Source organism: Heteronotia binoei, chromosome 7 (assembly GCF_032191835.1).
Source record: "Heteronotia binoei isolate CCM8104 ecotype False Entrance Well chromosome 7, APGP_CSIRO_Hbin_v1, whole genome shotgun sequence".
Lineage (NCBI taxonomy): Eukaryota > Metazoa > Chordata > Lepidosauria > Squamata > Gekkonidae > Heteronotia > Heteronotia binoei.
This window is the reverse complement of record NC_083229.1, coordinates 80107361-80134513: the sequence shown is the minus strand read 5'-3', so window position 1 is coordinate 80134513 and position 27153 is coordinate 80107361. Positions and strand designations below refer to the sequence as shown.

At 40.9% G+C, this 27153-nt stretch overlaps 1 protein-coding gene across 1 annotated transcript in view; it reads left to right on the top strand.

The window, feature by feature from the left end:
* LAMA3 (laminin subunit alpha 3) overlaps nucleotides 1–27153 on the top strand; it is a 163950-nt gene that overhangs the window by 54855 nt on the left and 81942 nt on the right. Inside the window, exons 11-22 of the mRNA XM_060243900.1 lie at nucleotides 841–903; nucleotides 2752–2892; nucleotides 9768–9902; nucleotides 11473–11610; nucleotides 12919–12965; nucleotides 14126–14225; nucleotides 16654–16706; nucleotides 17251–17356; nucleotides 18102–18201; nucleotides 19411–19567; nucleotides 22429–22561; nucleotides 26624–26766. Coding sequence (XP_060099883.1) covers nucleotides 841–903; nucleotides 2752–2892; nucleotides 9768–9902; nucleotides 11473–11610; nucleotides 12919–12965; nucleotides 14126–14225; nucleotides 16654–16706; nucleotides 17251–17356; nucleotides 18102–18201; nucleotides 19411–19567; nucleotides 22429–22561; nucleotides 26624–26766 — 1316 coding nt within the window. The remainder of the gene's footprint in view (nucleotides 1–840; nucleotides 904–2751; nucleotides 2893–9767; nucleotides 9903–11472; nucleotides 11611–12918; nucleotides 12966–14125; nucleotides 14226–16653; nucleotides 16707–17250; nucleotides 17357–18101; nucleotides 18202–19410; nucleotides 19568–22428; nucleotides 22562–26623; nucleotides 26767–27153) is intronic.

Genomic DNA, 27153 nt, shown 5'->3' with positions numbered 1-27153 from the left:
GTTGCCAGGTCCCGGCGCTCCAGGAAGGGGGCCAACTGCTTTGCCCGCCGAAGATGAAAAAACGCGGACTTGGCAGTGGCCGCTATCTGTGCCTCCATTGATAGTGAAGACTCCAGAAGAACCCCCAAGCTCCTGACCCTGTGGGCCGCTTTCAGCGGCACGCTGGCAAGGGAATTTCCCCTCCCGGAGCACCGCGACCCAAGCAAAGGACCTCCGTCTTTGCTGGATTCAACTTCAGCCCACTCAGCCTGAGCCAGCCAGCCACGGCCTGTTATATGTTAATCCAGTGGCAGAATATGACCTTGATAGGATAAAGATACATTATACTAGATTCTCAGTTTCTGCATTTGTAAAATCAGATATCCTGATGAGGACATTTCAGTAACCTATAATTATGGGAAGGCAGGTTAGGAGAGAGTCTCTAGCTGTGGCAGAAGCCTTGTGCCAGAAGGAGGGGAGGGGGCTGAGGTAGCTGGATTTAAATAAGGGAGAACAAGAAGGATGTGAGCCTGGAAGAGAAATTTGGAAAAGGAGAGTGAGAAGATGAGGCAGGAGTGTAAGTGGGTGAGGCACATAAGGAGGAAGGTGATGGTGAACCAGGAGACCAGGAGGACTAGGGTAGGGGAGAAAGGAAAAGAAAAAGAAAATGAATGGAGAACAAGTGGGACTGCCGGAGTATGAAGTGAAGTAAAAAGAAAGTGAAGATGACAGTTTTGACTTCCCTTCCCTTCCCACAAGTTCCTTGTGGTATCTGTTAACATTCATATATTAGAAAACAAATTTGATCTGTAATGTAATCTCTAACAATTTCCCTAATAGTTTTTTCTCCCCACTTAGAAGGGACTTCTGTTTATCCTGCTGCTACTCCAGGTCCTGAAGATCCTTCAGCAGGTCATATACTTGGCAAGTCCTCTTCTTTATGCTGTTTGTAGTTTATTATTTAATGACAGTCATAGGCACAATCCTGAGAAAATTAGATACTCTGAAGTTATATTACTATGTTAGTTGATAGGGTTTGTTTCTGTGTTTTGTTGGAAAATGTCCAAGGATGGTGAGCTTATATGTAACTTTATATTAGAACATATAGATCTTTGCCCCCTTTGCTTGGTGTCCTATTTTTTTATTTAATGTTTGTAACCTGTCACCAAGTGCTTCTTTCTTGTTATTTTTTTCAGTGCTAAGGGCTAAATTAGACAATATATATGTGTACTAGTTGTGTCCAGGTTCCCTGCTTTGATCAGAAGCAGGGCTTTTTTGTTGCATATTTGGTCACATTCCCTGATGTAGCCAATCCTCCAAGAGATTACAGTAGGCGCTGTAAGAGAAGCCCTTTAAGCTCTTGGAGGAATGGTGCATTAGGGGTGGGTGGCCTAATATGTAAAGGAGTTCCTGCTACCAAAAAAAGAAAAGCCCTGATCAGAAGTCATGCATCAGCTCCAAGAATGTTGTTTTAAAAGCTTGAGAAGCTAATTTTGCTAGCAGCATATGACTTGGGTAGAGGAGGGGGCTTCTGCTAGGTCCCAAACTTTTTCTTGAACCAGAAGTAGTTCTAGGGGGAAGTCATTTGTTCCAGTAATTTCCCACTTGGTGTTCTTGAAACTATGGAAAAAGTGGAAGGGAGCCCCCTCCTCCACCAAACCTGTCCTGAGAAAAAGCTTCATAAAAACAGACCTTTTCAAACATCAGACTTTTTTTACCCCGTGAGCTTTAATACAAACTAATTCAAGCCTGTTTGGAATACAGAAAAAGAGGAACAAACTCACATGAGTTTTTTTAGTCACATAAACTTGCCCAAAATGCCATTGCAATTGATGGAGAAGCACTGTAATCCCACACATACTTACTTAAAAGCAGGGAGGTTTTTGTAGCAGGAACTCCTTTGCATATTAGGCCACACATCCCTGATGTAGCCAATCTTCCAAGAGTTTACAGGGCTCTTCTTACTGGGCCTACTGTAAGCTCTTGGAGGATTGGCTACATCTGGAGGGCATTCCCTAATTTGCAAAGGAATTCCTGCTATAAAAAAAGCCCTGCTTAAAAGTAAATTCAGTTGAATTCAGTAGGACATACCTGAGTAAACATTCTGAGGCCTATAGATTGTCACATTTAATGATATTATTTTGTCTTTGATCAGGCTCCTTGAATTTCAGTTTTCTTTCTTACCAAGAATGAACAGAATAGCACATTGGCCTGTTCATGTTTGTTTTAAAAGTCTTCTAGAAATGCTAGTTTAAAATATGAAAGCTGTTTTAAAGTAAGTGTATTTCTATACAGTCTCTGAACACACCTGCAAAGAAAGGTAGCCTTCCCACTCCCCCTCAAGAGCTCATTCATCAGAAAGCTCCTCCAACAACCAAGGGTTTTTTTACTGCTTAGAACTAAAAGCCTTTTACTTGAATCTATAACTGGAAATTACTTCAATTTCCCTTAGCAATACAGTTGGTTAAAATTTGTTCTTTAAAAAGCAGTATTGTCATTACATAGGCAGCACTAGGCCCCTCACTCTTTTAGTTTGGGTAAAGATTCCTTTTGCTTGTTTGAGCAATAATGCTTCTGTGTTCTTCTTCCTTTTGTATGCAAAGATGGCTGCAAAGCAGAATTGTTTGGGCTCACAATGTCAGTGCAAGTGATGCAATTTTGCTTTTAGATGCCAAAGTTAAATGCTGCTCAAATGTCATCCAACATTTTCAATTCCACAGTAATGTAAAACTCAAGATTATTAAACTGTTTCTTTAAATTTGTACTGCCCAGGTTGTTGGTGCTATGGCTCAGGCGTATTGGACAGCAGTGATTGTGACAGAAGAACAGGACAGTGCAGATGCCGTGTTGGGTTTCAGGGGATTGCCTGTGATCACTGTGCAGTGGGGTATTTTCACTACCCTTTTTGCCAAAGTAAGCAAATTTCCCATTTAGAGACTTCAGCAATTCTGGAGAGTTTGTGGAAAATCCCTTAGAAATAAGGCTTGCTTTGTTAGCAGGTACTAGAGACGCAGGATCCTGAATGAATCCTTCTGCATAGATAGGAATATGCCATGAAAATATATTGAAAATTAATACTTTAAAATTGTTGAGTGCTGTGGTACAGTTTTCTAAATTATAATCAAGGGCACATATCATTCTATGGGAAAAAAATGTCTGCCTGTTTGGTTTAATCACCTCCTCGAATCACCTCTTTGCAAATACAGAAAAAGCAGAGTCATTATTGCAGCCTGACATCCTACCCTCTTTTGCAGTCAGTAATGCTGTATTTGGGGATGTTTCAGAGATTCCACTGTGTTGACCACCCATAGTGCAGTGTATCAGGGAGCTGTGGTGACCATTGCTTCCTTCCTTTCTTATGATGATGTCACTGCCTATGTGTTAGCCGAAAGAGGGCAGAGTGAGTGCTGCTTGAAGTCTTCCTGTTCCTGGGGCATAGAGAGGTTGCTGCAAAATGGTGGATTAATTTTTCATGGTATAGTACAGGGGTGTCAGACAGGTGACTCATGGGCTGGGTCCAGCTCATCTGGCTTGCGATCTACTGACCTCCCTACCACTGCCTCTCTGACTGTCAGAGAGGTGCAGGCCAGCTGGGCTTTCCTCTTGCTTCTGCAGCCCCAGCTGCAGAAGCAAGAGAAATATCTCCCGAGGCGCGCCCCTTCAACTGTCAGAGAGGCAGGACTGGTTGGGGTTTTCCTCATGCTTTTGTGGCCACAGCTGCAGAAGCAGGAGGAAGATCTCCCCACCTGTGTCTCTCCCGACTGTCAGAGAGTTGGGGGATGCCTGGGCTTTTCTTGTGTTTCTGCAACCATGGCTACAGAAACACAAGGAAGGAGGTGTTTAGGGGGAGGTGTTTGTGAGTTTCCTGCATTGTGCAGGGGGTTGGACTAGATGACCCTAGAGGTCCCTTCCAACTCTATGGTTCTATGATTCTAAGATCTTCTCTTCCCACCCTGTGCTTCCCGAGGCACAGGCTGTCTGGACTTTCCCTGTGCTTCTGCAGCCAGGCTACAGAAACACAAGGAAGATCTCTCACCCCACACTACCCGACCCAACCAGGTCTTGTTTATGTCAGACCCAGCCCTCAGAAAAAATGAGTTTGACTCCCCTGCACTAGAAGATCCTAGTATGTGGTATGTAGTGGTGCAGCTTCCCCAGGAGTCAAGAGGTGGAGTTCAGCAGGGTGGATCACAGTCAAGGTTGCAGAGATAACCAAAGCTCAGTCCAAAAGTCAGGGGCTCCAGAGAGCAGGTTTACCAAAGTCCAGGCTAGGGTCAAGGAGTTCCAGGGAGCAAGTCTAGTTCAGGAGTTCCAGAAAAGGCAGTTATCATGTCCTGTTCAAGGTTGCAGAGGGCCAATAGCAGCAAGGTCAGTGGCTCAGTAGCAAAGTGTACTTGTTGCATCCACAACCTGCTGCTTCTCCCTGCTGAATTTATAGCCAAATTTTAATGAGCTCAACTCCCAGCCAGTTCCTTGACAGTCATTGTGAAACTGACAGCTGACGACTGGTCACTTCTTCTCCTCTCTTGCAACTCTAAGCGTCTCTGACAGCGTTGGTTCTGCAAGGGTGTTGCTGATCTAGGTGGACTGGGAGTGGCTTCTGAAGACTTATTGACTGCTTCAGAGCTATTGGCTCAGTTTCAGCTCTAGGCTGTGATTCCTGATCAGCTGCTGGCTGTTCAATCAGTAGCTGAGGGCTTGATGCAGGTAATTATCCATCACAGAAATATGAGTCCTCACTTAGAACAGACTAACTTATGAACATAGTTCTCCATGTAGTATAAAAAGTGTTTTAACTGGACTGTGTAATAGCCATATCTTATAATGACTACCTCTGAACTCCAGATAATTTATATTGATACAGTTAGGCTTACTCCTTCAAGTTAAGCTTTCAGTTTTGTTGTATTAGCTTTCATAGGAATGTCTCCATATTTGTATACATTTTGTTTTTGTTTTGCAATATTTTCCTCAATGTTTAGATTTCATGTCAGTTTCTGAAGATAAAAAAATTTAAGACAATCCAATTTGGGCTGCCTTTTCTCCAGTAGAGTGTGACTTGATTCCTGTCCAGTGAAAATTTCCTGTGCTAGCTTATGAGTATAGTGTATGGTTTTCATTAAATCATGTGGGTGTTTTCCAGGTTTATAAAAGGCTCCAGAAATATACTAGTTCAGTCTCTTTTGTTGGTAACTCAATCCAGCATTTTGCTACAATATCCAAAATTCTTTTCTGAAGGCACAACTAGTAGTAGGTCAGCTTTCTCCACCCACTTACACACAGTGCTATTTTGTGTGTTTGTATGAGAGAGAAAGAGACTATCTATCCCTGTTTTCTTAAAATGTAGTATGCTGAACTTCATTCAGAGATGCCATGCATAGACAAGGCAGAAATTGCTACAAAATTGAGAAAAGCCCCAGTTTTGCAGAAAAATCTGAAGTCTTGACAAAAATACATTGGGGTATCCCTTCCCCCAAAGTAGCACCTATACCTTTAAGAAATTGCTGTTGTGAGGTTGCTAAGTAACCCAATAGTATTGCTACCCTTCAAGCCTTTGTTTCTGTCAGTAAAATGTAGGAGGATAGGGTAGGGCCCTTTCCAGAGTTGTTTTGGCCTTTGCTGAGGACTCATCTAGCCAGGTTTTACAATAACCACTGGGTGACTTACTACCACTTGACATGCATGACTTAGTCTCAGTTGCTTATTGTTGTTCAGCAATGGCCAGCCCATAAAAGTAGACTGTTGTGTAGTAGTTAAAGTTTCAGACTAGGATTTGGGAGACCCAGCTTTGAATCCCCACTCTGCCATTGAAAGTTCATTGGGTGACCTTGGGCCAGTTGCATACACTCAATTTATGTCACAGGGTTGTTGTGAGGATAAAATAGAGGAGATGAGAATGAAGCAAGTTTTTGGGTCCCCACTGTGGAGAAAGGCAGGGTACAAATGAAGAGAGTAATTAATATAGTGATGATGGGAAGAACAGATAAAAGGTAGGTAGGTGGGTGGGTGGGAAGGAGAGAAAGATGCAGGAAACAGTGAGGAAGGATATAGGAGTTTCCAGGAGGAGGGGAAGAGGAAACAGTGTGGGGTTGGGATACAGGGACAGTAAGGCATCTCTTGCTAGTCTTGGCAGGTTCCACACTGACCAACTGGGCCCAGCCCCAGCAGACTCTGTACAACTCAGCCAGTGTTTTCCTGGGAAGAGGACATCAGGGGAAGAAAAGCTGAAGAGAAGGGATGGGGTAGATAAAGGTAGGTTGGCTGATAGGTGAGAATGAACCAGGAAAACATGAGAAGCTAATGTAACCTTTAAGGAAAGGAAAAAAATAAGTTGTCTTCCACAAGTCCTTGCAGATCCCTGGTTGTTTTATCCTAATTCAGAATCTACTGATTGGCCTTAATTCCACTTTCTCAAACTTCTGCCTCCAGTTACAGTTTTCACATTCATCTCCTAAAGTGCCAGAAGGACTAAAATAAAACATGTTACTTTTATTTTCTTTGGCTTTGACAAATTGATTGGTAGAATTTAGTTTCCTGATACTTTTTGGTTACAGCTTTCTGCCTGACATGGAAGTATGGTTATATGCACATTTGTACATGATTTCACTTTATGTTTAAATAAGTGTGAAGGCCTATCACAGAGGAAGGACATGCCTCTGTTCCTCTGAGCTAGTCAGTTGCAGCTAAACCAAGGTCTTTTGCAGCATCCTGAAGAACAAGATATTTATTGTGGCAGAAACTTGCATGGACCAGAGACCACTTCATCAAATGACAGAGGAAAGAAAAGTAAACTGTGAAGTCAAAATGAAATGACATTCAAGAGGTGGAGCGCATGATGAGACTTATGTAAAGTTCAATTGAGAATAATCATGTACAGCAACTATCCAAAATAGTGTTAATAGGCAGTAACACGATCTTCCTAAACTTGTTAATTTATCCCTTGTAGTATAATAAAAAATTATTATCCTTATTGAGTTCTAAAATTATACTGTCTAGCTTGTTAATGAATCCAGTGATCAACGTAGTACCTGCAGCCTTTATTAAGGTTCTGAGTACTACTTCTTAGAGTGGTATGTACAAAGTTCCCAGGCTAGGCCTGGAAAACACCATTTTCATTATGCTGTATGACTTAGACTGTGTGCCCCTTGAAAACCCACAAGGGCTTCCAAGGCAATGGAGAGAATCCAGTCTTCATCATACAGTTACTAAGTATTACAAATCCTCATGGCATCCTGAGTGCATGAGAGAACTCCATTAATCATAGCAAAGTCCAGTGGATTCCAAGAATGACCCGGAAAATCTGCCACTATTAATTTAAACCTAAAAATGTAGTTCAGATTCCATTCTAGAGCAAAATTTGCCTGCATTTGAAATGGAAACAATTTTCCACTTCAGTTTGTCTGACTATATTTAGCTAATCATCTGGCAGTTCATTTTGCTGAGTCCAGAATGATGTATTTGAAATGGCAACTGGCAAATATATTTCAGATCCCTGAACTGCACGTAGAGTACGTCATCACCAGTAATAGATATTTCTAGATTGTGGTAAAATAACTACCTTACTTTTGACTATATTTAGCTAATAATCTGGCAGTTTTTCCTGATGTATTGAAATGGAAGCAATACCTGTTGGGCTGCAGTATATTTGCAGTGTAATTAAAGAAATCACTAGAGTCACTTTGTATCTCCCCCACCCTGAGTATATCTATATCGCAGACATGGCCAACGATAGCTCTCCAGATTTTTTTTTGCCCACAACTCCCACCAGCCCTAGCCATTGGTCATGCTGGCTGGGGCTGATGGGAGTTGTAGGCAAAAAATATCTCGCAAGCTACCATTGGCCACCCCTGCTTTATAGCAACTCCCAGTTAGGTTCATGAAAAGTGTCCTAGAAAGAGAGCGCTGCCTCCTTATCTGCCCCACCCCCCCAACTCTGGGCTCGCCTTTAGAAGCCAACTGCAGAGAGGAGACTACTCCTGTAATCACTGTCTGTGGGGGATCAGCATTCTTATTGGAATGAAAATGTCAGCAGCTTGCAATTAAGATAGCAGTTTGGTTGCTACAGGCATCACTGGAGGCTAATTTAGAACAGGGTGGAACTGTGAATTAGTTGTAATAACTTTGCTTTTCCTCTTTTTGCTGGCTGCTGAGTGATTCCTGCTTCCTTTTGAAATCCTTGTTTCTGAAGACTGTTTATGAACAGAAGAAGAATGACGTTGTTACTGAATAATAACAACAAAGCATAAAACATTTAAAGCAATGCTATGTATGGTGTTTTTTTTTTTAAACGACCAGCTGGAATCTATATTTCAGATCCTTGAACTGCATGTAGAGCATGTCACCACTAATGAATATTTCTAGACAGCAGCAAAATAACTACCTTACTTTTGACTATAGCTAATCATCTGGCAGTTTGTTTTTGCTGAGTTTAGATTGATCAGCATTTTTAAATATACACTGAGCATCAGGATATTATACTAATAAATGTCACAGCAAGAGTTCAAGTATATGAATCAATATTCACCATACATACTCAATTCTTATTGTTAAATGCCATGTAGGAATTGCATAAGCATTTCCCTAAAATAATGTGTATTGGCTTTAATGGCTTATCTCACTTGGGTCGGGTTCTCTGAAGTCTTTTGTACAAGTTCAGGTCAGTTTATTATTACAGTCATTGAGCAGAACATTTTAGTCATATAGAACAACCTTAAAAGTACCTTATAAAAATTCCCACAAAGAATCTACATGTTAAGATTTGATGACTTGAGGGTTATAACAGTAAAAAATTGTACAAATTCCATATATTTTTAAAAGGCTCAAGAATCTCATTTGATTGCAATAAAAAAAGCCAACGCCAGGCTGGGAATTATTAGGAAGGGAATTGAAAACAAATCAGCAAGCATCATAATGCCCCTGTATAAATCGATGGTGCGGTCTCATTTGGAATACTGTGTACAATTCTGGTCACTGCACCTCAAAAAGGATATTATAGCATTGGAAAAAGTCCAGAAAAGGGCAAGTAGAATGATTAAAGGGTTGGAACACTTTCCCTATAAAGAAAGGTAAAACACTTGGGGCTCTTTAGCTTGGAGAAACGTTGACTGCGGGGTGACATGATAGAGGTTTACAAGATTATGAATGGGATGGAGAAAGTAGAGAAAGAAGTACTTTTCTCCCTTTCTCACAATACAAGAACTCATGGGCATTCAGTGAAATTGCTGAGCAGTCAGGCTAAAACAGGGTAATTAACGTGGAATTCACTGCCACAGGAGGTGGTGGCAGCTACAAGCATAGCCAGCTTTAAGAGGGGATTGGATAAAAATATGGAGCAGAGGTCCATCAGTGGCTATTAGCCACAGTGTGTGTGTGTGTATATGTATATATATATATATGTGTGTGTGTTTGTGTGTGTGTGTGTATACACACACACGCACACATATTGGCCACTGTGTGACACAGAGTGTTGGACTGGATGGGCCATTGGCCTGATTCAACATGGCTTCTCTTATGTTCTTATGACCCCTTTCAAACACCTGTTTTTGAAGAACTTTTATGTAGATGAATTAAGTCTTTATATACATTGTAAGCTGTGATATTGCAAGAAGAGCATCATGAATAAATTAATGGACAATTTTGCACTGAAGGTTGCTTTTCTAGAAGAATCAGAATGTAAATTGATTTCCTTCCATTTTGCTTTAGACTTTAAAATGTATAGAACATTGTGTTTTAAAGAAACTTTATAGTAAATAACTGCAAATACAATACTTTGCTGTTGTTTTTCCATGCAGGGTGTAATTGCAATGCAGTTGGATCTGTTGACAATACATGTGGCCCTCAGGGTCACTGTTTTTGCCATAGAAACTATGCTGGGCCACAGTGCCAACAGTGCGCTCCTGGTTACTACAACTATCCCAGTTGCTTGTGTAAGTGACCAGCCAATTTTCTTCTTCCACTTGGAAAGTGTGGCATAGTGGCTAGAAGGTCAGTCTAGGATGTGGAAAACCTGGGTTCAGATTCTTATTCAACCATGAAGCTTATTGAGTGCTCTTAAGTCAGTCACACTGTCTCACCCTAACCTATTTCTGAAGACTGATAGAAACAGAAGTGGTAGAGAACCATGTACACAACCTTGAGCTCACTGGAAGAAAGGGGATAAAAATACAACAAATGTTCTTATGCTAAAAATTCCCTGATTGAAATTGTGTTGCATGGAAATAAAACTGTTTAACTTGCAGTTATTACAAATTTCCTGCCTTACTGGTAGTCAGTTTTCTGCCGCAGGAGGAGGCAGTACTGGGGATCTGTTTTCTGCCGCAGGAGGAGGCAGTACTGGGGATGCAATGCATGTAACGTGTAACTGAATTCTTACCCAAAAGTTGCCTCTCTGTAGTAATAGTAATGTTCCTGCATGCTGGTTGCAACATGTATAATCTTGCTCATATATTACATACTATTCCCTGTGATTACATGTATTAGGAAGTTGCCACTGGCACAGCAAATGTCTTGTGTTTTCGATCATAGGCAGTAGATAGGGGAAGGACCATGGCATAGTACCAAAGCCCCAGTTTTTGATCTTCACAATCTCTAGCTAGAGGGAAAGGCCAGAACCCTAGAAGAACTGTTGTGTGAGACAAAGGTGATAGAGTAGTGACCTGGCAAAATATGGCAGCTTTATATGTTAGTTTGGATGGATGACTTATCTTTGTGGCCTATGATAGGTTAGGCTGCTAGACCTAGCTGCGTTCTGTGGCTGAGTAAAAATTAGAACTCCTGTCTCCACTGTGCTGATCTAACATTCCAACCAGTACACCTTGCTGCTTCTCTTGGTATGGCAGCAGCTCATGGAGGAAGGTGTTTTCCTTTTCCCATATTCTGCATTTGAGATAATCCCTACCTCCTGTTAACTGAGGAAAGTAACCAAGTCAGTAGCAAAATAAAACCCCTGATTTGCCTTCAAAATGTCAGTTTTGCATTGTGAAAAAAAATCACTAACAGCAAAATGATAGCTTCTACAACTTGAAGGTTGTTACAAAATTTTACTTTTGAAAAGTGGAGAAGTTCGAACTTTGCCACTGAAACCTGAGAGTGGCTGAAGCTGAACACTTTCAGTTGTCATTTGAAACTGAATAATTTGAATGTGTCCAACTTGCAAAAGGTCATCTTTGTGAGAACTCCTTTTTCCACCAAAGCCCCAAACTATTCAGTATTTGAATGCAAGCCCTTTGCATAGAGCTCTGTTTTCTTAGTTAGAGCTTTTCTGCTCTGATTTAAGTTGTTGGAGAGATTGCTTGTACAGGAGACACATGGTATACAGCAGTCACATAGACCCTGAAAGAAACAGTTCTTGCTGGAAAGTGCTCTCAGCCATTTATAAAAGAATAGTCCCATGAACCCCACATTTGTTTCAATTAGAGTTACTCTTGAGAACATTCATTAGGTAACATCGATCATGTAAATGTTACCATATAGTTTAAATCTGACATCTTTCTACAGCTTGTCAGTGTTCAGCCGATGGCTCCTACAGCGACACGTGCAATTCAGCAACAGGGCAGTGTGAATGTCAACCAGGTATGACAGGTCAACAGTGCGACAGATGTCTTTCAGCAGCCCACCACTTTCCTCATTGTCTAGGTAATAATCACTAGGAAATTACTCTTTTTGACAACGTTGTAGAAGAAACTGGCAAATAGCATGAACTTGTATGACATTTGTTGAAGATTCTGAGAGCAATCCTAAGCAGGTCTCCTCAGAAGTAAGTCTCATGACATACTCCCAGGAAAGGGTTTAGGACTCCAGCCACAGACAGATTCAACCTTGCTGTACCTTGCAGTAACTTTTTTAAAAGGTATGCTTCCTGAATGTTAGGCATTTGGGCCTGAGAATTTGTGAGTACCTTGGACAACAGTCAAGTGGTAAGGTTGTCAAAGTTTGATGGCAAAGTCGTGCAGAAGTAAGGCCTGGTGGCCTCACTCAGCTAAAAAAATATGTCCAGTTGAGGGAAAACTGAAAATCAGACTATGGAAGATCAGAGGTATGGATTGCTGTTTGGTATCTTCTGATTTCCCAAGCAAGAAAGGTTATTGACTGATGTGTAGCTATTCCATCAGGAATTGCCTGTAGTTACAATTCCAGGGAGAAGGAATCCTGGTGGTACAGGCAACCAGTGTCTGATTTACATGATTCATGGTTCAAACCCTGAAATACTAGATGCCGAAAGCTAACTGGTTTAGTGAATGGAGATTCTGGTTGGAATTTGGATAAGAAATGTAGGTGCAGATCCTTTTGTGGTCATGGAATTCATTCACTAGTGTTGGTCAAGTCAGTTAGGGCCAGAGTGATCCAGTGAATAAAATCATACTCACTGAGGTAACTGAGCAAGTCACATTCTCAGCCTCAGTTCTATATCTGTAAAATGGGAGTGGCACTGGGAGTAACAGGACTATTGTGAGACACTCTGCACATAATTTATTTATTTTATATCCCACTCTCCACTCCGGAGCAGGCTCAGGGTGGCTCACAACAATAAAATGAAAACAATCAATTTAAAAATTGCATAACATTAATATGACAATTTAAAATTCAATAATTAAAACAATCTGGTGCTGATATCATATATAGTTGTATCGCTTCTGATGGCTTCAGTATTCCTACATTTTCTCCCACAATGATGGTAACTCTAGATCAGTTAAAGGCTAACTGGAGGAGTGTGGTTTTACAGGCCTTGTGGAACTGGATGAGGTCCCGCAAGGCCCTCACTTCCTCCAGTAGCTGGTTCCACCACCACAAGAAGGGTTATTTAAATGATTAATAGTAATCTGCTAAAATTATCATCACCTATCTCACAGATATGCTTAAAAACATTTTGTATACTTAGAAATAGTTGAAAATAAATAACTTTCAAATAAGTGCCTATTGTTTTTGTTTTTTAATTGTGGAAAGGTGTCAGCAGTGAATGTGACCCTGCTGGAACTCTTGATTCATATTCTGTAAGTATAGTCGTGTTTACTGGTTTATAGACTGGTTTACATAAACAGAATTCATGTTTCTTCTTTGGGTTTCTGTTGATAGAGTAAGGGTTTAATTACTGGCACTTTGCTAGCACTCACTATCCAACAGATAGTCTAAATATTGTATAGCAGGCTGTTCCTGCTGTCCAAATGGATATTCGTATTACAACAGATTTGCCTATATAGGCCAGAGGCAGAGGTTTAACCCTTTCTCTTTGCCAGTTAGTGGGGTATAGACAACTGAGCTCCAAAGGGAATCTGCTGGTACATAGAAGGCATCATTGCAGTGGCCCAGCTGAATCTGCCTGTAAATATCTTCTAATTTTTACAACTTATGGGATTTTAAGGAAGTGTAGCAGAAAAATAACGAGGTCCGCACAGAATTCTGGTTTGAAGCGAGGTTTACTTCTGGTACCAAAAATCAAATCCAGTCGGGCTTGCTGCTCCAAAGACTGAGTTCCAATCATTCTACATACAGACAGCTTTATTCACACAGAAGCAAGCAGGCAGGCACATAAGCTTATCTGATTTAAAGATCCCTCCTTCACAGAGTCCTCCCCAGTAACATTCCATAACATCATTCCCTTACTTATCTACTATAGCAAGACGCCTCTAAGAGGCTGTTTCTCTTATCTTAGCTGGCCAGCTTGGGCCCGCACCCACTGTGCGGTGGTCAGCATTTCAATGGAAAGGTTACATCAGACATTTTAAAGGCAAAGCATACTCTTAATCATTATTATAGGGGTATTAATTAATTATTCAGGGGCTCCACTACAGAAGCTTGTGTGTGTGTGTGTAAGTAAATTGGAAACTCTTTGTAATGAATATTCCTCTGTGCTATTCTAATTTCGTAGTCAATTTTGTCTGTAAAACAACCCCCCCTCCCCTATATTTTCAGCTGATTCTCTCTGGCTTGATGGCCCAGAGCTAAGACTTCCATGGATACCAGCCATTTTATGAACTTGAGATTTGAACTTGGGTTTCAGACTCACAATTGCAGTGGACACGTTGTGTTTATTTGAACAACTTGCTACTCCTCTTCATTTTGTATAATGGAAATTTTATTGGCTTATATTATTATTTTGTAGAAGCCCTTTACTTCCTTTAATGACAAATACATTATTCCCATTACCTATTAGGGCTATTGCCACTGTCTGCAAAATGTAGAAGGTCCAGTCTGTAGCATCTGCAAGCCACTATACTGGAATCTGGGTAGAGAAAACCCTGATGGGTGCATAGGTAAGGCTGCATTGACATACTTCATGTTATGAACATATCACCTGTGCCTTCTTGCATGATCCAGGCTCTCATAGTTAGCCATTATTTTTTGTTCTGCCATTAGAGCAGGGGTGTTGAACTCATTTGTTTTGAGGGCCAGATTTGACATAAATGAGACCTTGTTGGCTGGGCCATGTGCAGGGGTCATTTTGTAGAAAAATAGGTTGTGGAGCTTATCCAGGGATTGTTATGCAGCTGCAATACTATTCAATGGACAAGGAGGTGGAACTCTCAGAAAGAAGAGGTGGAACTCTCAGAAAGTTTCAAGAGCTGTGCTCTTGTGAGGTCCCACTGAATCTGAGGCCTGGCCATGTGTGTCATAAAATGTAATACCAGGTACCCGAGATGTAAACTTTATAAAGGACACAGACAAACAAATATTTTTTTAAACTTAAAACATGCTTAAAACTTTAGCACGCTTGCAGTATTTTGTTTATTTAACAGTCTCTGGTAACTAACACCTCTTTTTCTGAATTATTGCATCAAAATCTGGAGACAATGTCTGTGCTGTAGCAATCTTGAGTATGCTGTTCAGGTGTGTATGTGTAAGTTGCAAATCCCCTTTGATTTATTAGCATTCATTACAGAAATCTCATGAGCCAAAGACCCAGGGGAAAAGGTGAAATGGCTGGGCATGGTGAGCTTTTATACATAAGTTGCTTTGTGTGCTGGTCAAGAACATGTGAAGGCACTGTGACACAGACTGAGAACCAAACTATAGTCTTCCCCAGAGAAATAACTACAATTCTTCTGAGGCAGTGCGAGAATAGAGAGATAGCCGTGTACATTGGTCAGTGTCAGCCTACTAGCTGGGAAGTTTAAGTCCAAAATCTCCAGTCAATCAAAGGAAAATATGAAAGAAAAATAAAAGTAAATGTGCTGGATGAACTTGTTCTGGATACACATTCTCAGTCTAATCTGCCTCACTGGCTTGTTGCTATTTCTCATCTAAATAGTTCACATGCTTTCTTACTAAGAAAGACTGGATCATCAGGGCATGAATCAGTGATAAAGGGAAGGCAAACCCAGTGGCACCCAGGAGAGTTCTGGCATAAGAAGCTTAACAAAACATACACCCACATACGAATTGTCTCTCTGTAGCAAGGCAAAAAGCTCATACCCTGAATAAAATCTTGTTTATCTTAAAGGTGCTTTGTATTTCTCCGTGTGATTGAGGAAACTGGGTAAAATAAGGGGACGAGAAGGGAGAGGAACCTCAGCCAATGGAAGGAAGAGAGCCTTGGCTCAGTAGCTCTACTGTGTGATTGAGAGAGCTTGGCAAAGCAAGCTTTCTTATTTTGTAGCTCCTTTGCAATTGAGATGTGCAGATTACAGTGAGTTGCTTGCAGGCCTGATAAGAGACCTGTGGGGGCCAGATGCATCATGTGGGACACACATTTGGCACCCCTGCATTAGAGTTATATTCTGAAGGGGTCTTTAAGGTGCCACTGAACTGTGGTGGACTAGAGAGTCAGTGTTTTGTAGTGGTTAAGAGTCTCAGACTGGGATTTAGAAGATCTAGGTTTGAATCCCCTTTCCGCCATGAAAGTTTACTAGGTGACTTTAGGCCAGTCACAATCTCAGTTTAGGGGATTGTCCTGAGCAGGAAAGTAGAACTATAGCTGTTTGGGGAGAAAGGCAGGCTATAAGTGAAGTAAATATATAAATGATGCAGAGGTAATTGCTCATGTAGCATTTGGGTTCAGCTACTTGTTTGCTGCAAAAAGATTTGTATATATTTTCATCAACATATATTTCTCACAGTTTGAGAGATAGAATAATCCATGATTCTTGCAATTTTAAGACACTGATCTCTGTTAGTCATAGCAACACTTAACAGATGCTTACCTAAATTCTGCCCTCTAGTGTTTCTTGATATTAAATATACTGGAGTAATTTGGTGTATTTGGAAGCGAGGAATTTAGTTTGGAGAATATGCTTTCATTTGTTCAAGATACTTTTTGTTTTTGTGAACTGTTCTCTGCCTTGTCCATTGGCAACCTTGCATTTTGAAGAAGTGTAGATAGAACATGGAAATAAATACTTTACACACAGGGAGTTAGGGGTCAAGTCTCTGGCTCATGTGTTCCCTCCCTCCACCATTTAGAGCTTAATGCCAGAACTGGGAGAAACACAGTGGAACTTCCTTGGCTTCATCATCTTGATCCTGGATTGTAAAATCAGGAGGACCTGGCTCCAAATGTTTTGTTCTTCATATGATGAGAGCGGCAGAAGGGAGGGGTGATGAGATTACACACCTTCATATGTATTGTTTCTGTGATGGAATGTTATATGAAAAGTCATCAGGTCTCTTTGCACACCCCAGGAATGCCAGTGATATGAAAGAATTAAAGAAAGGTGATCCAAATGGCTTTATTTGCCTTTGCAGAGTGCCAGTGTGCTGCAGATGGAACTCTGAGTGGAGTTAGAGAATGTCAGCAGGTAAAACATTCAATTTACAAATGATTGGACTTACATACTGTTTGCATTCTAGTTGAATAAAGCCTGATGAACAGGTAGCTAGGAAGCCATCCAATACTGCCAATAACAACCTGATCTGATGTTCATATTTGCTCAGGAATAAATTCCATTCCCAGGTAGTGATGTATATGATGAAACTTAAATATTCTACAAGTGGATTCTGCTGCTCAGCAAGCAGGTCTTGGACACAGATAACCCTCTTAACACCAAAAGCCGTTACAGATGTGAAGAGAAAACTCCCATGCCAGCTTATGACCAAGAACCTGCTTGCTTTAGGCTGTCCAACTAGGACAATGCCTACAATAGTGTGTACAATTGGGCTTCTTCATAGCTTGAATGGTGATCCACTTACATGTCCTTATGGTAGCTACAAGCCAGTTCCCAATTTATATTGAGAGCCTTTCTTCATGTGTGTTTCAATGCAAACTATTTTAGTTTATAATTATTTGAATTAAAAAATGTATCAAAGGAGAAGAGGAAAATTTCACAGTTGTTTTCTTTACAGGTGGATGGCAGTTGTTACTGCAAACCAAATGTTTGTGGCGACTCCTGTGATACTTGTGAGGATGGTTATTACGGTCTTGAAGGCCAGAATTATTTTGGATGTCGAGGTACAACTGAAGTTTTTCATATGATAAAAGCTTTCTAAAAGATAACAATCCCATCTTTATAGGAAGCAAGTCTGTTTTGCATCAACAAGACCCCTTTACCTTGGTTTTTTAATTTGTTATGTAACTGAGTTGATCTTTTTAGTAATTTTTAGATTATTGTACTTAAAAAAAACTTGTTAGCTGTGTTGAGCTTTCAGAAAGTGCTTTTGTTGTGGCAGTTTTGCATGGGAGAATGCAAGTGCTCTGGATTAGTGCTAGTTTTCAGTGTACACACACTTCAAGGAAAAGGTCAAAATATCCCCTTCCATTCATTTCTTTTAATGAGACATGAAGACTGGAGGCAGGACAACCAGAACCTCTTTTGGGAACTGTTGCCTGAAGCACATACTTCACATTGCTTTATGGGGCGGCTGGACTTGCTGCAACCATTTATTTCAGTATGAGCATTCATGAAAGAGGACGTAAATGTACTTCAGCAGCCACTGCTATAGGAAGTTTCTGTTTCTTCCATTTTATTTCTGATAGGGCTGTGCTAGCATATTCTGGATCCCTGTATGTACATCCCTTCGGAGAGACTTTGAGCTTATCTTATTTTTACAGGATAACTTTAGTGTTATTTAGATAAAGTACTCTCTTTCATTTCTTTGCCTGCCATTAGAAGGAACCCTCAGATCTGTCTTTTTATAATATATATTTTATATTCTTGTGATTTTAAAAAAGTGTGCTCTTTTTTCTTCCCTTGCAGGATGCCAGTGTGATGTGGGGGTGTCTGTGAATAATGTGTGCAGTGGTCCCTCGGGAGCCTGCCAGTGCAGAAGACACATTGTCGGAAAGTCCTGCAATGAGTAAGTGAACTGTGAAAGAACAACATATTCCTTAAGATTTCTTGCTTGCTGTTCAGTAAATGATTGTTAGCTCTGCTGGCCCATCCGCTACTAGTTACATAAGAAATTATTCTTGTAATGGCAGATGCTAAATTCAAGGAGGATCGTTATTTATTTAAAAAAATTATTAGCCACCTATTTTACTTATTGAGCTCAAGGCTGCTTACAAACATAGATAAAATACATTGGATAGAATAAATTAAAAACTTAAACCCAAAATTTAAAATAACCTTTAAATTTTTATGACAGTTAAAAGAAACTCTCATGTACCTAATGGGCCATGCTAGTGTAGCAGGAAAGTAACAGAGCTGCACACATTACTGGTATGAAGCGAGGTATTTTACTTCTGGTACCATAAGCAGGATCCAGTTGAGCATCATAGCTCCAAAAATACTCATCCTCCCCGCCCCATCCTCAGACTGTGTTTTTAAGCACAAAGCAAGCTTAGCAGGCAGGCTTCACAAGTTATCTGATTCAACATTCCCTGTCCCCCTTGGTCTCCTAGTACTTTTCCATACCTCCTGTCTCCTTGTGTTATCAGCTCCAGCAAGAAGCTTCTCAGTGAGGCCCTTTTGTGTTATCCTAATGCACATCTGTGAACCCACACCCACTGAAGGCTGTCTGTGCTTCTAACAAACATTGCATCAGACATCCTCTTTTTTGAAGGCAGAAGCATGCGTTCATTCATTATTATAGGGGTATTCATTAATTATTCAGGGACCGCTCTTCACTAGGTGCGACAGAGTCCTTGTAATTGCCACATGGATGCTTCCATTTTAAAATGCTACAAGGGCCCAATCTGGATTGGACCAGCAGCAGGGCACTCTTGTCCTTCCTACCCATGTCTTATTGGGCCCTGAAATAGCCAGGGACGTGCATGTGTGGCCAGGGAGGGGATGGCAAGTGCCTCAGCCCACAGCGCTCACTTTTAAATGGTAGCAAAGTCCTTGTGGCAGCAACAAGGTTGTCGTCAATCTTGTTGGGGCCTGTGCTTCTAATTACTAGGTGCTGAGAACAGGCAGTAGTGAGGGTTGTTTCCTTCATGATTTACTTCATGCTGTTTCCTTCACACTTTACCTGTGACCTTTCAGAGATTGATGCTGGAAAAAGAATTCTGGATTTTTTAAATTGGTAGAAGAGATATTTAAATTAATTTTGTATTTATGAAAGGCCAGAAAAGAACTACTTTTTTCCTGACTTACATCACCTGAAGTTTGAAATTGAAGATGGAACAACTCCAAGTGGAAGAAGAATCCGGTTTGGATATGATCCTCAAGAATTCCCTGACTTTAGCTGGAGAGGTTATGCACAGATGTCCTCTATACAAGTATGTATTGTTGTTGCTTTTCTCATATGTATGTGTTTAACTTACTCCCTATTCCCTTGGCCATTTCACAGCATAAACATGTGCATAGTCCTTCTTTATTTTTTTTGAAAGAAGTTATTTCCATATGTTGTAAAGCCTTCTAGAAAATTTTGGTTATCATTTTTCAGAACAGTCAGGACTGTGCAATTTGTCAGCTACTATCCCAGCAACCAGATGACTTATGTTAAAAACAACAGAGTGTTGGTGAATATTCTGGCCTCACAAAGGTAGCCTGATGTACTAAACAAATGAAGTGACCATTGCAAGGGAAAAATGAGATAAATTTATCTCTTAAGTGCTATTCAGATATCTTTTTTGCTGTTTGTTCATCATTTGGAAAGCCCATGTCCAGTTTTGTGTGGCAACCAGAGCATATATAGAGAAGCTGCTGGAGAATCATATATATAATAGATTGTCTTTCCTTACTTCTTCTTTCCTATTAAATTAACTTTTCTTAAGAGATTAGGAATTGGGGAATTGGGAGGGTATACCAGATGAATAACTTAGTTAAGGGGATTAGTCAGAGGAAGGAAAGTATCACTATGCTTTCCATCTTGAATTATTACCATTCCAGTTTCTGTATATATAAGGAAAAGGAGTAACCATGCAATCATAAGAACTCTTTCCTGGGAGTAAGGCCCACTGTGTAGACCTGAGTCATAGCCTTAGTGGACCTGCTCAGGATTGCTCTCTGAATGTTTGTGGGACATGGGCTGGTGGCTAGCTTGCAGTTGGCTGGTGGGAAATGAAAACCAAGAGAATATTCCTGGAGGAAGAGGAAAAAAGAGGATGGCCAATTATATGATGTGAAAATCCCAAATTAGAATTAAGAAACAAAAAAATGAACATGGCATGAAATTAATGAGAAAATGAGGCTGGCAGATTTATAGAATGTTATGGTTTCAACTAACTGCTGACCCAAAATCTTCAGTATTCTTGTCTTTCAAGTGCTTAGAAGTGATGTTCTTTGTGAACAACTGTACTTATTTACCAAGTAGGAGTTCATTATTTCGTTGCAAAAGGTGAGGGAGGAGGGTGGGCAGAAGGATCAGGCAAGCAACAGGGATGAGCTGGATACCTGCAAACTGTTCCCATTGCATTGTCATGTTAGGTTCTCCATGTTGTGGCCAGCAATCCTAATGTTAGTTCTATTGGGGGGAGGGGAGATCATCTTAAAATACCAGGTTAAATAATATGAAAATCATACTAGCTTGCGACTCTACTAGTCTCTGCACTGAGTCTGTCACATGGCAGAAGCAAGTATTCCACATCGGAAATACTTATTTCCTTGTTCTGTGGTACAAACAACTGGGACTGGTTTTGTAAATCTGTAGTTTTGACTATTCCTGCGTGCATTGTTGCTTTTTTTTTGTTACAACTTTGTAGTATCTTCCAGTCATCTACCAAAATAGATGCTTGGATGGGAGGTTAAAACAAACCTCTGTGGTATGTAATTAAATCTGTCCACATGTATGTCCATGTACTTTCTTTACATTATTGGATTTTTAATAGTGTATACACCACTTGTGCAAAATGAAAAAGAATAAGAAACAATGCCTGCCAAGGTTCATGTTCAATCTTAAAATCCAAAGTAAACATATATACACATCCACTGTATCCAACACCCTTATAGTAGAATACAGGAACAAAGATGACGGGGTATGATTTACTAATAAAAAGGGGAAAATTATGAACTCCTATTAGTAACTGTATAGCTAGCCTGGGAAGAGCACTCGGGCAATTTGGGAGAATTCATGCTGGAGGTTGCAATAACAGTTTTCTCAAAAACTAGCCAGGGCTAGTAGATTTCTGGAAGATTCTGATGCCTCTGGGAGCTTTGTGGGTCCTACATTTATATGGGCCTCAGAAAAGGCCCTATGCTGGGAAAAGGACAGCTAGCCTGAGGGGACACCAGTGTGAGGAAACTGGGTAATTCTAGAACACCTTGTCAGGAATCACTACAGAAGCCTGCAATGTATAAGGGATAAGTTAAACCTTATCTGACAGGGTCAATGTTGAAGTACCCTGGGGACTAAGGGTGCTCAATAGCATTAGCTAGGGCCTAGTTTGCATCTCTGAGGTTAGGGAGGCACTCATGGAATGGTATACAAAAACTGCATTGTGACCAAGCAACCTAGGTAATAGAAAACTCTATGATGTATGTGGTAGAAGCATATCTTGGTTTTGTGCCATATAATACTACAAACAAAATTATTTACAAATGATCTCCAGACTATTGTCACTAGGCCATACCTCCAAGTTTGTCTGCTTAGAATTAAATTGTCAAGACTTTGTAATCTTTATGAAGATATGTGGGGAGTGTTTTCCTCCTTTGACTCATCAGAATCTGTTGTAATATTTTTTGGAATTTCTACATGTGCTAAATGATTTCTAAATGTTCTCTGTCTTTGGGTGGTAGTGTTAAATAATATGCTTTCCTGTCCTCTTCTTTGCTTCTTTTTTCCCAGCCAGAGGTGGTAGTGCCTGTCACTGTGGCTTCTCCTAAGCCCTTCCACCTAGTTCTGCACTATGTCAGCTTGGTTTCAAAAAGCTCTAAAGGGAGGATCTCAGTTGCTGAGGGCAAGCATTTTGACCCTTATAATACTTGTAAGTGAATTACGTTTCTTGCTAGGTTTGCCTGTCTTCTTCCTTTTCCTTATCCAGAAAATGCTTTTTCTCTGCATATGTGTCTGCCTAAGCAGTGTTTGTAAAAAAAAAATTCAGTAGGAATTGAATATTTTGCTTGCATGGCTTCTAACTTGTTTATCTTTCTTGGCACTTTATGGCTCTTTTTTCTTGTTTTATTAACTTCCATTTTACAGAATGAAGTGAGGATAACTTTGAATGTGGAGAAATCAAACCTCTATTTATTTCATATCATCTTGAGGTATATTAATCCTGGAACTGCAGTAGTATCTGGTCACATAATCACTTATCAGTCTCGACCTCAGAAAGGTATGTAAAGTACAACTGACAAACTTCTTCAAACATTGATTTAAAAGCCACACTGCACACTATGTTAGAGAGCTGTACTTAAATATCAGGAACTCTGCTGGGGAAGGGGGGACAGGGTTAACTTTCCCCAGTGCCTTTTCCCCAATTGAAACCACCTCTACCTCTCAGGCTGTCATTCACTGGTTGGAGAAAAGACAGGCAAAGAGAACGTGGCTGTCTTTTTTCCTTGTTGGGACTAATAGAAGTCAGAGCTTGGGGGAGGAGACATTTTCAATAGCAAAACAGCACAAGGGCAAGAATTAATCTTTTCCTTCCTTAGAATAACAATGGCGTCATCTGTAACTTCTTTTTAAGACTTAACTGTATCGTAGGGGAGATCTTTTCATATAGCATATAATGTCTCCCCCAACATCAACTAAATTTGTGATCTGTGAAATATGTTCACATAATTGGGGATACTGAAATAGTTTCAGAGGCCTTGTTCTACTGGAGTTTTTTTGTGCAATTTTCAGCCTCATATTAGGAACTTGATATTTTCAACTTTCATTTTTGTCAGACCCAAGAAGAGAGCAATGATGGTATCTGCATGTCATGCATGTATACACTGTCATGCACATACTCAAGAGTGGCAGCTTGTGGAGCAGGGTGAAGGGAATATCCCAGCTTCCACCATAAAATTCCACTAGCCATTCAGAACCTGCACTGACACTGTGCTGCAGCTGTGCTGCTGCCTCCCATTGCCTACTAATAAGGATTACACCTTCCCCTACCCTGTAGTGACACACAGTGGTATAGGTTGTGATATTCTCTGCACTGTATCTCTTGAGCTGTTAGGGTTGCCAGGTCTGACTTAAGAAATATCTGGGGACCTTGGGAGCCAGGAGTCTTTCGAGGTGAAGCCAGGAGACATTGGGGGCGGAGCCAGGAGCAAGGTTGTGACAAGCACAATTGAACCCCAGAGGGAGTTCTGGCCATCACATTTAAATGCACCCCTTTTATATGTTTTCCCTTAATTTGGAAATAATGGAGGATAGGGGCACCTTTTTGGAGGGGGGCTTATAGAATTGGACCCCCGGTCCAACCTTTTTGAAACTTGGGAGGGGTGTTTTGAGGAGAGGCACCAAATGCTATTCTAAAAATTTGGTGCATCTACCTCAAAAAACAGGGCCCCCTCAGAGTCCCAGATTTCTATGTATTGATTCTCCATTATACCCTATAGGAACTGGTCTCCATAGGGTATAATGCAGTGCCCAGCAGACATTTCCTTCCCCCTCACCCCCTGCTTTCTGATAACCCTGAAGCAGGGAGAGGGCCTCCAAACCGTGAGATCCCATGCTCCAAACTGGAGATTGGCAACCCTATGAGCTGTTACCACACAAAGGAACATATACAATGCAAAAATCAAATGTGTTGAAAGAGATTTTTTTAAACCATTGATTTCTTAATCTGATATTAAAATAACTGAGGATCCAGATGTATTAATTAAACACATGAACTTCAAAGATACTGTTAGACCTTCGAGGGGGTATCTCTGGGTGTGGTGTGAAATAATGGAACCTGGGAACATCCACAAGAGAGGTTACATATTGGCTAAGAGAAGGGAAAGGACCTGCAGCCTCTGAAGGATGGCTGTGCTCACCTGTGCTCACCTCGTCCTCTTCTTCCTCATCAGAAGATGAATGAGGCGGAAAGCACATGGACTACACCAGCCTGTGCAAAGACTACACCAGCCTGCAAAATGGCCGCCAAAATCCCTCCAAACGACGAAGAAGCAATGGCCACCGATTAGGCAATGCCAAAAATGGCCACCAGCCCCAAGGCAGAGAAGGGGGTTGGGGGGGGGAGGGAGTGTAAGCACCCACAGCCTAAAACCAAGGATCCCACAAATCCCACCCGACTGGGCTGGGCACCCTGCCGCACTAAGCAAGCAACCCCTGACGTTCCCTTCAATATATATATATATATATTTATAACAACAAACTACAATCCAGCGCCGTGCTCTCCTCGACCAACGCTGTGTTGAGAAAAAGCCTCCGATGCCAGCCCCCAGACACGGCCCGACGCAGGCAAAAACGACCTCCCACGAGGCCTAATCCCCAGCGCTAAACAAAAGCATGATCGAGCTGCTCTCACACCGAGCAACGTCGAGGGACTGACAAGAAGGGGCGGAGGGCCTCAAGAGGCACGTTCAAACCCCGCCCCCTGAAGACGCACCTGTTGTGCGCACCAAAGTCCGCTCTCCCTTCCTGAGAGGCAAACGATCTCCGGCAGCCAAGCCACGAGGCGGCAGGCTGCCAGAGATTCAATAATAGGAGGAAGAGTAGAGAGGAAAGTCAGCTAGAAAACTCTGGGAGGTTAGGAGGGACCCAGGAAGTAGTATACCAGGTCAGGAGAACACCAGAAAACCTGGTCACTTTAAGGCCTAAGTCTGTGGTAAGGATATAGTGGCTAGAGACCCCAGGCAAGGCCACTGTACCGTTGATACTATTTTTTTATTTCATTAGATTATAAACCGCTCTCCCTCTGGCAGGGCAGGGCTCAGGGCAGTGTGCAACATAGTAAATTCATGACAAATATGGAGTCTTGATGTCAACAGGTGGAGAGGATAAGAGTGTAATCAGGTATTTGTACCTGGGAAAACAACAATAAACTACAACCTAACCTAGCACCTGATGTTAGCCTGTTACTGGAGAGTCTAGAGCCTGATGGAATGCCCAAGAAGAAAAGCAGCCCCTTGATCTCGGGGCTTCAGAAATAGCTTCAGTTGGTTCTTGTCGTACGTTATGCACCTGTTTTGCCAGTGACCTGTGATCTGATTATTTTGGTAAATAACAATGCAAGCCTAAGCAGAATTTAACCATTCTAAATCAGTTGAAATCGATTTGCTTAGTTGGGTTTAACTCCACTTAGGATTGCACTGTAAATATCTAGACCAGTGGAATGAAATGTGAAAAGACAAATCCAGACTAGATTTTCTCAGAATGTGTGATTATGAAGACATCCCCTATGTTTGCTGATCGTTGCTGTAGTTGTCTAGACTACTTTGCTGTGACAAATGCTGCCTTGCGCATGATACTCATGGACTTATTTATTAATGCATATTCCTTGTGTTAATAGCTTGCCTGCCACTTTTAGATAATCAGTACTGACAGATGCTCCCTGAGAGATGTTCATGGCAAATACTTTGAAGAAAGCTGCTTTAGATTTAATAATCTTCATTTAAGAATCAATCATTTCCTTATTAAAATTTAGGAATTGCATTAATCTGAGAAACTGAAACCTCTCTAGGCTACAGAGGAATGTGGAATGATACAGATTCTAAATTTGATTTATACTGCTTACTGAGAGCTTTTAAATATTCCCTCAGTGGCCAACATCAGATCATGGCTTAGGGAATCCCCAAGTTGAAAAATGCAGGGTATGTTCAAGTAATTATTCTGCTCCTCGCTCTGTATTTCATTCCTTAGTGAATGGTGCAGCCCTAGGATTGGTTTACACATGCAGGAGAATGAGTTGAGGATGATGTGGCACAATCCTGAGATGATAGATTGGATCGTACCACTTCAGAGTACAGGTGGAGGAAAGTGAAGGATCACATTTTGAAATGCTTCATTGTAATAAACATTCTTTGCAAGCAGAAAATGAGCATGCCAAGAACCTTTCTTTGGTTCTGTTCTACAACCTAATTTCCTGCATGTGTGAATCACTCAAGGGAATGGTAGGAGTCCAATGGCATTTTTAAGAACAATAAAATTTTAATCAGGGTGAGCTTTCATGTGCCAAGCACACTGTCAAACAATAGAATGGAGTAGAATAGCAGTCTGCATAAAGAGGGTGAGCTGTGAATTAGTATGCAAAATAGTGAAAATGTTTTTAACAGATTAATTGAATAACAAACTTGGTTAAGGAAATGTTGATGCAGTCAGAACAGATTCAGACTCGTTAGTTGCTTCCTTAGCCCTACCCATTGACCTGATGTCTGTCTACTTTCAGTAAATAAAATATTATTGTCAGATAATTAATAATTAAGCATTTAAAATTAATTTACTTGTTTGCTGACAGGGACGACTCAGACCAAAGTCATTATGTTCATGCCCAGCAGGGAGCCAGTGTTTGTAACTGTCCCAGGAAACAGCTTTGCAGATCCATTCTCACTTGTCCCTGGAACTTGGATTTTTAAAATCATGGCAGAAGGGGTTCTTCTGGTAAGAAGCATATCTATTTTATAGTGTTTGTACTTTTGAGAACTGAATCTGTGCAAGTGTACAACATAAGGAAACACAGGAGGAATGTTCACGGAAGAAGTTAAACCTGAGAGCTTGTGGCTGCTTCCACTTTGCTATCTCTTGTTATTTATAGTCTGCTTTTCTCACTGGAACTTAAGGCAGATTACACTGAGTGATTCAATACAATCAGCAGGATAGGACATTCAATAAACAGTGAAATAGGAGTAAGATTGTAGAAGTCTGGAACTAACCAGAAATCTAAAAATAAAACTGAAGCAGTCTGGAACTAACCAGAAATCTAAAAATAGAACTGAAGCAAAGTATAAGTATTAACATGAGACATTAAATGATGCAAGAATTACATAG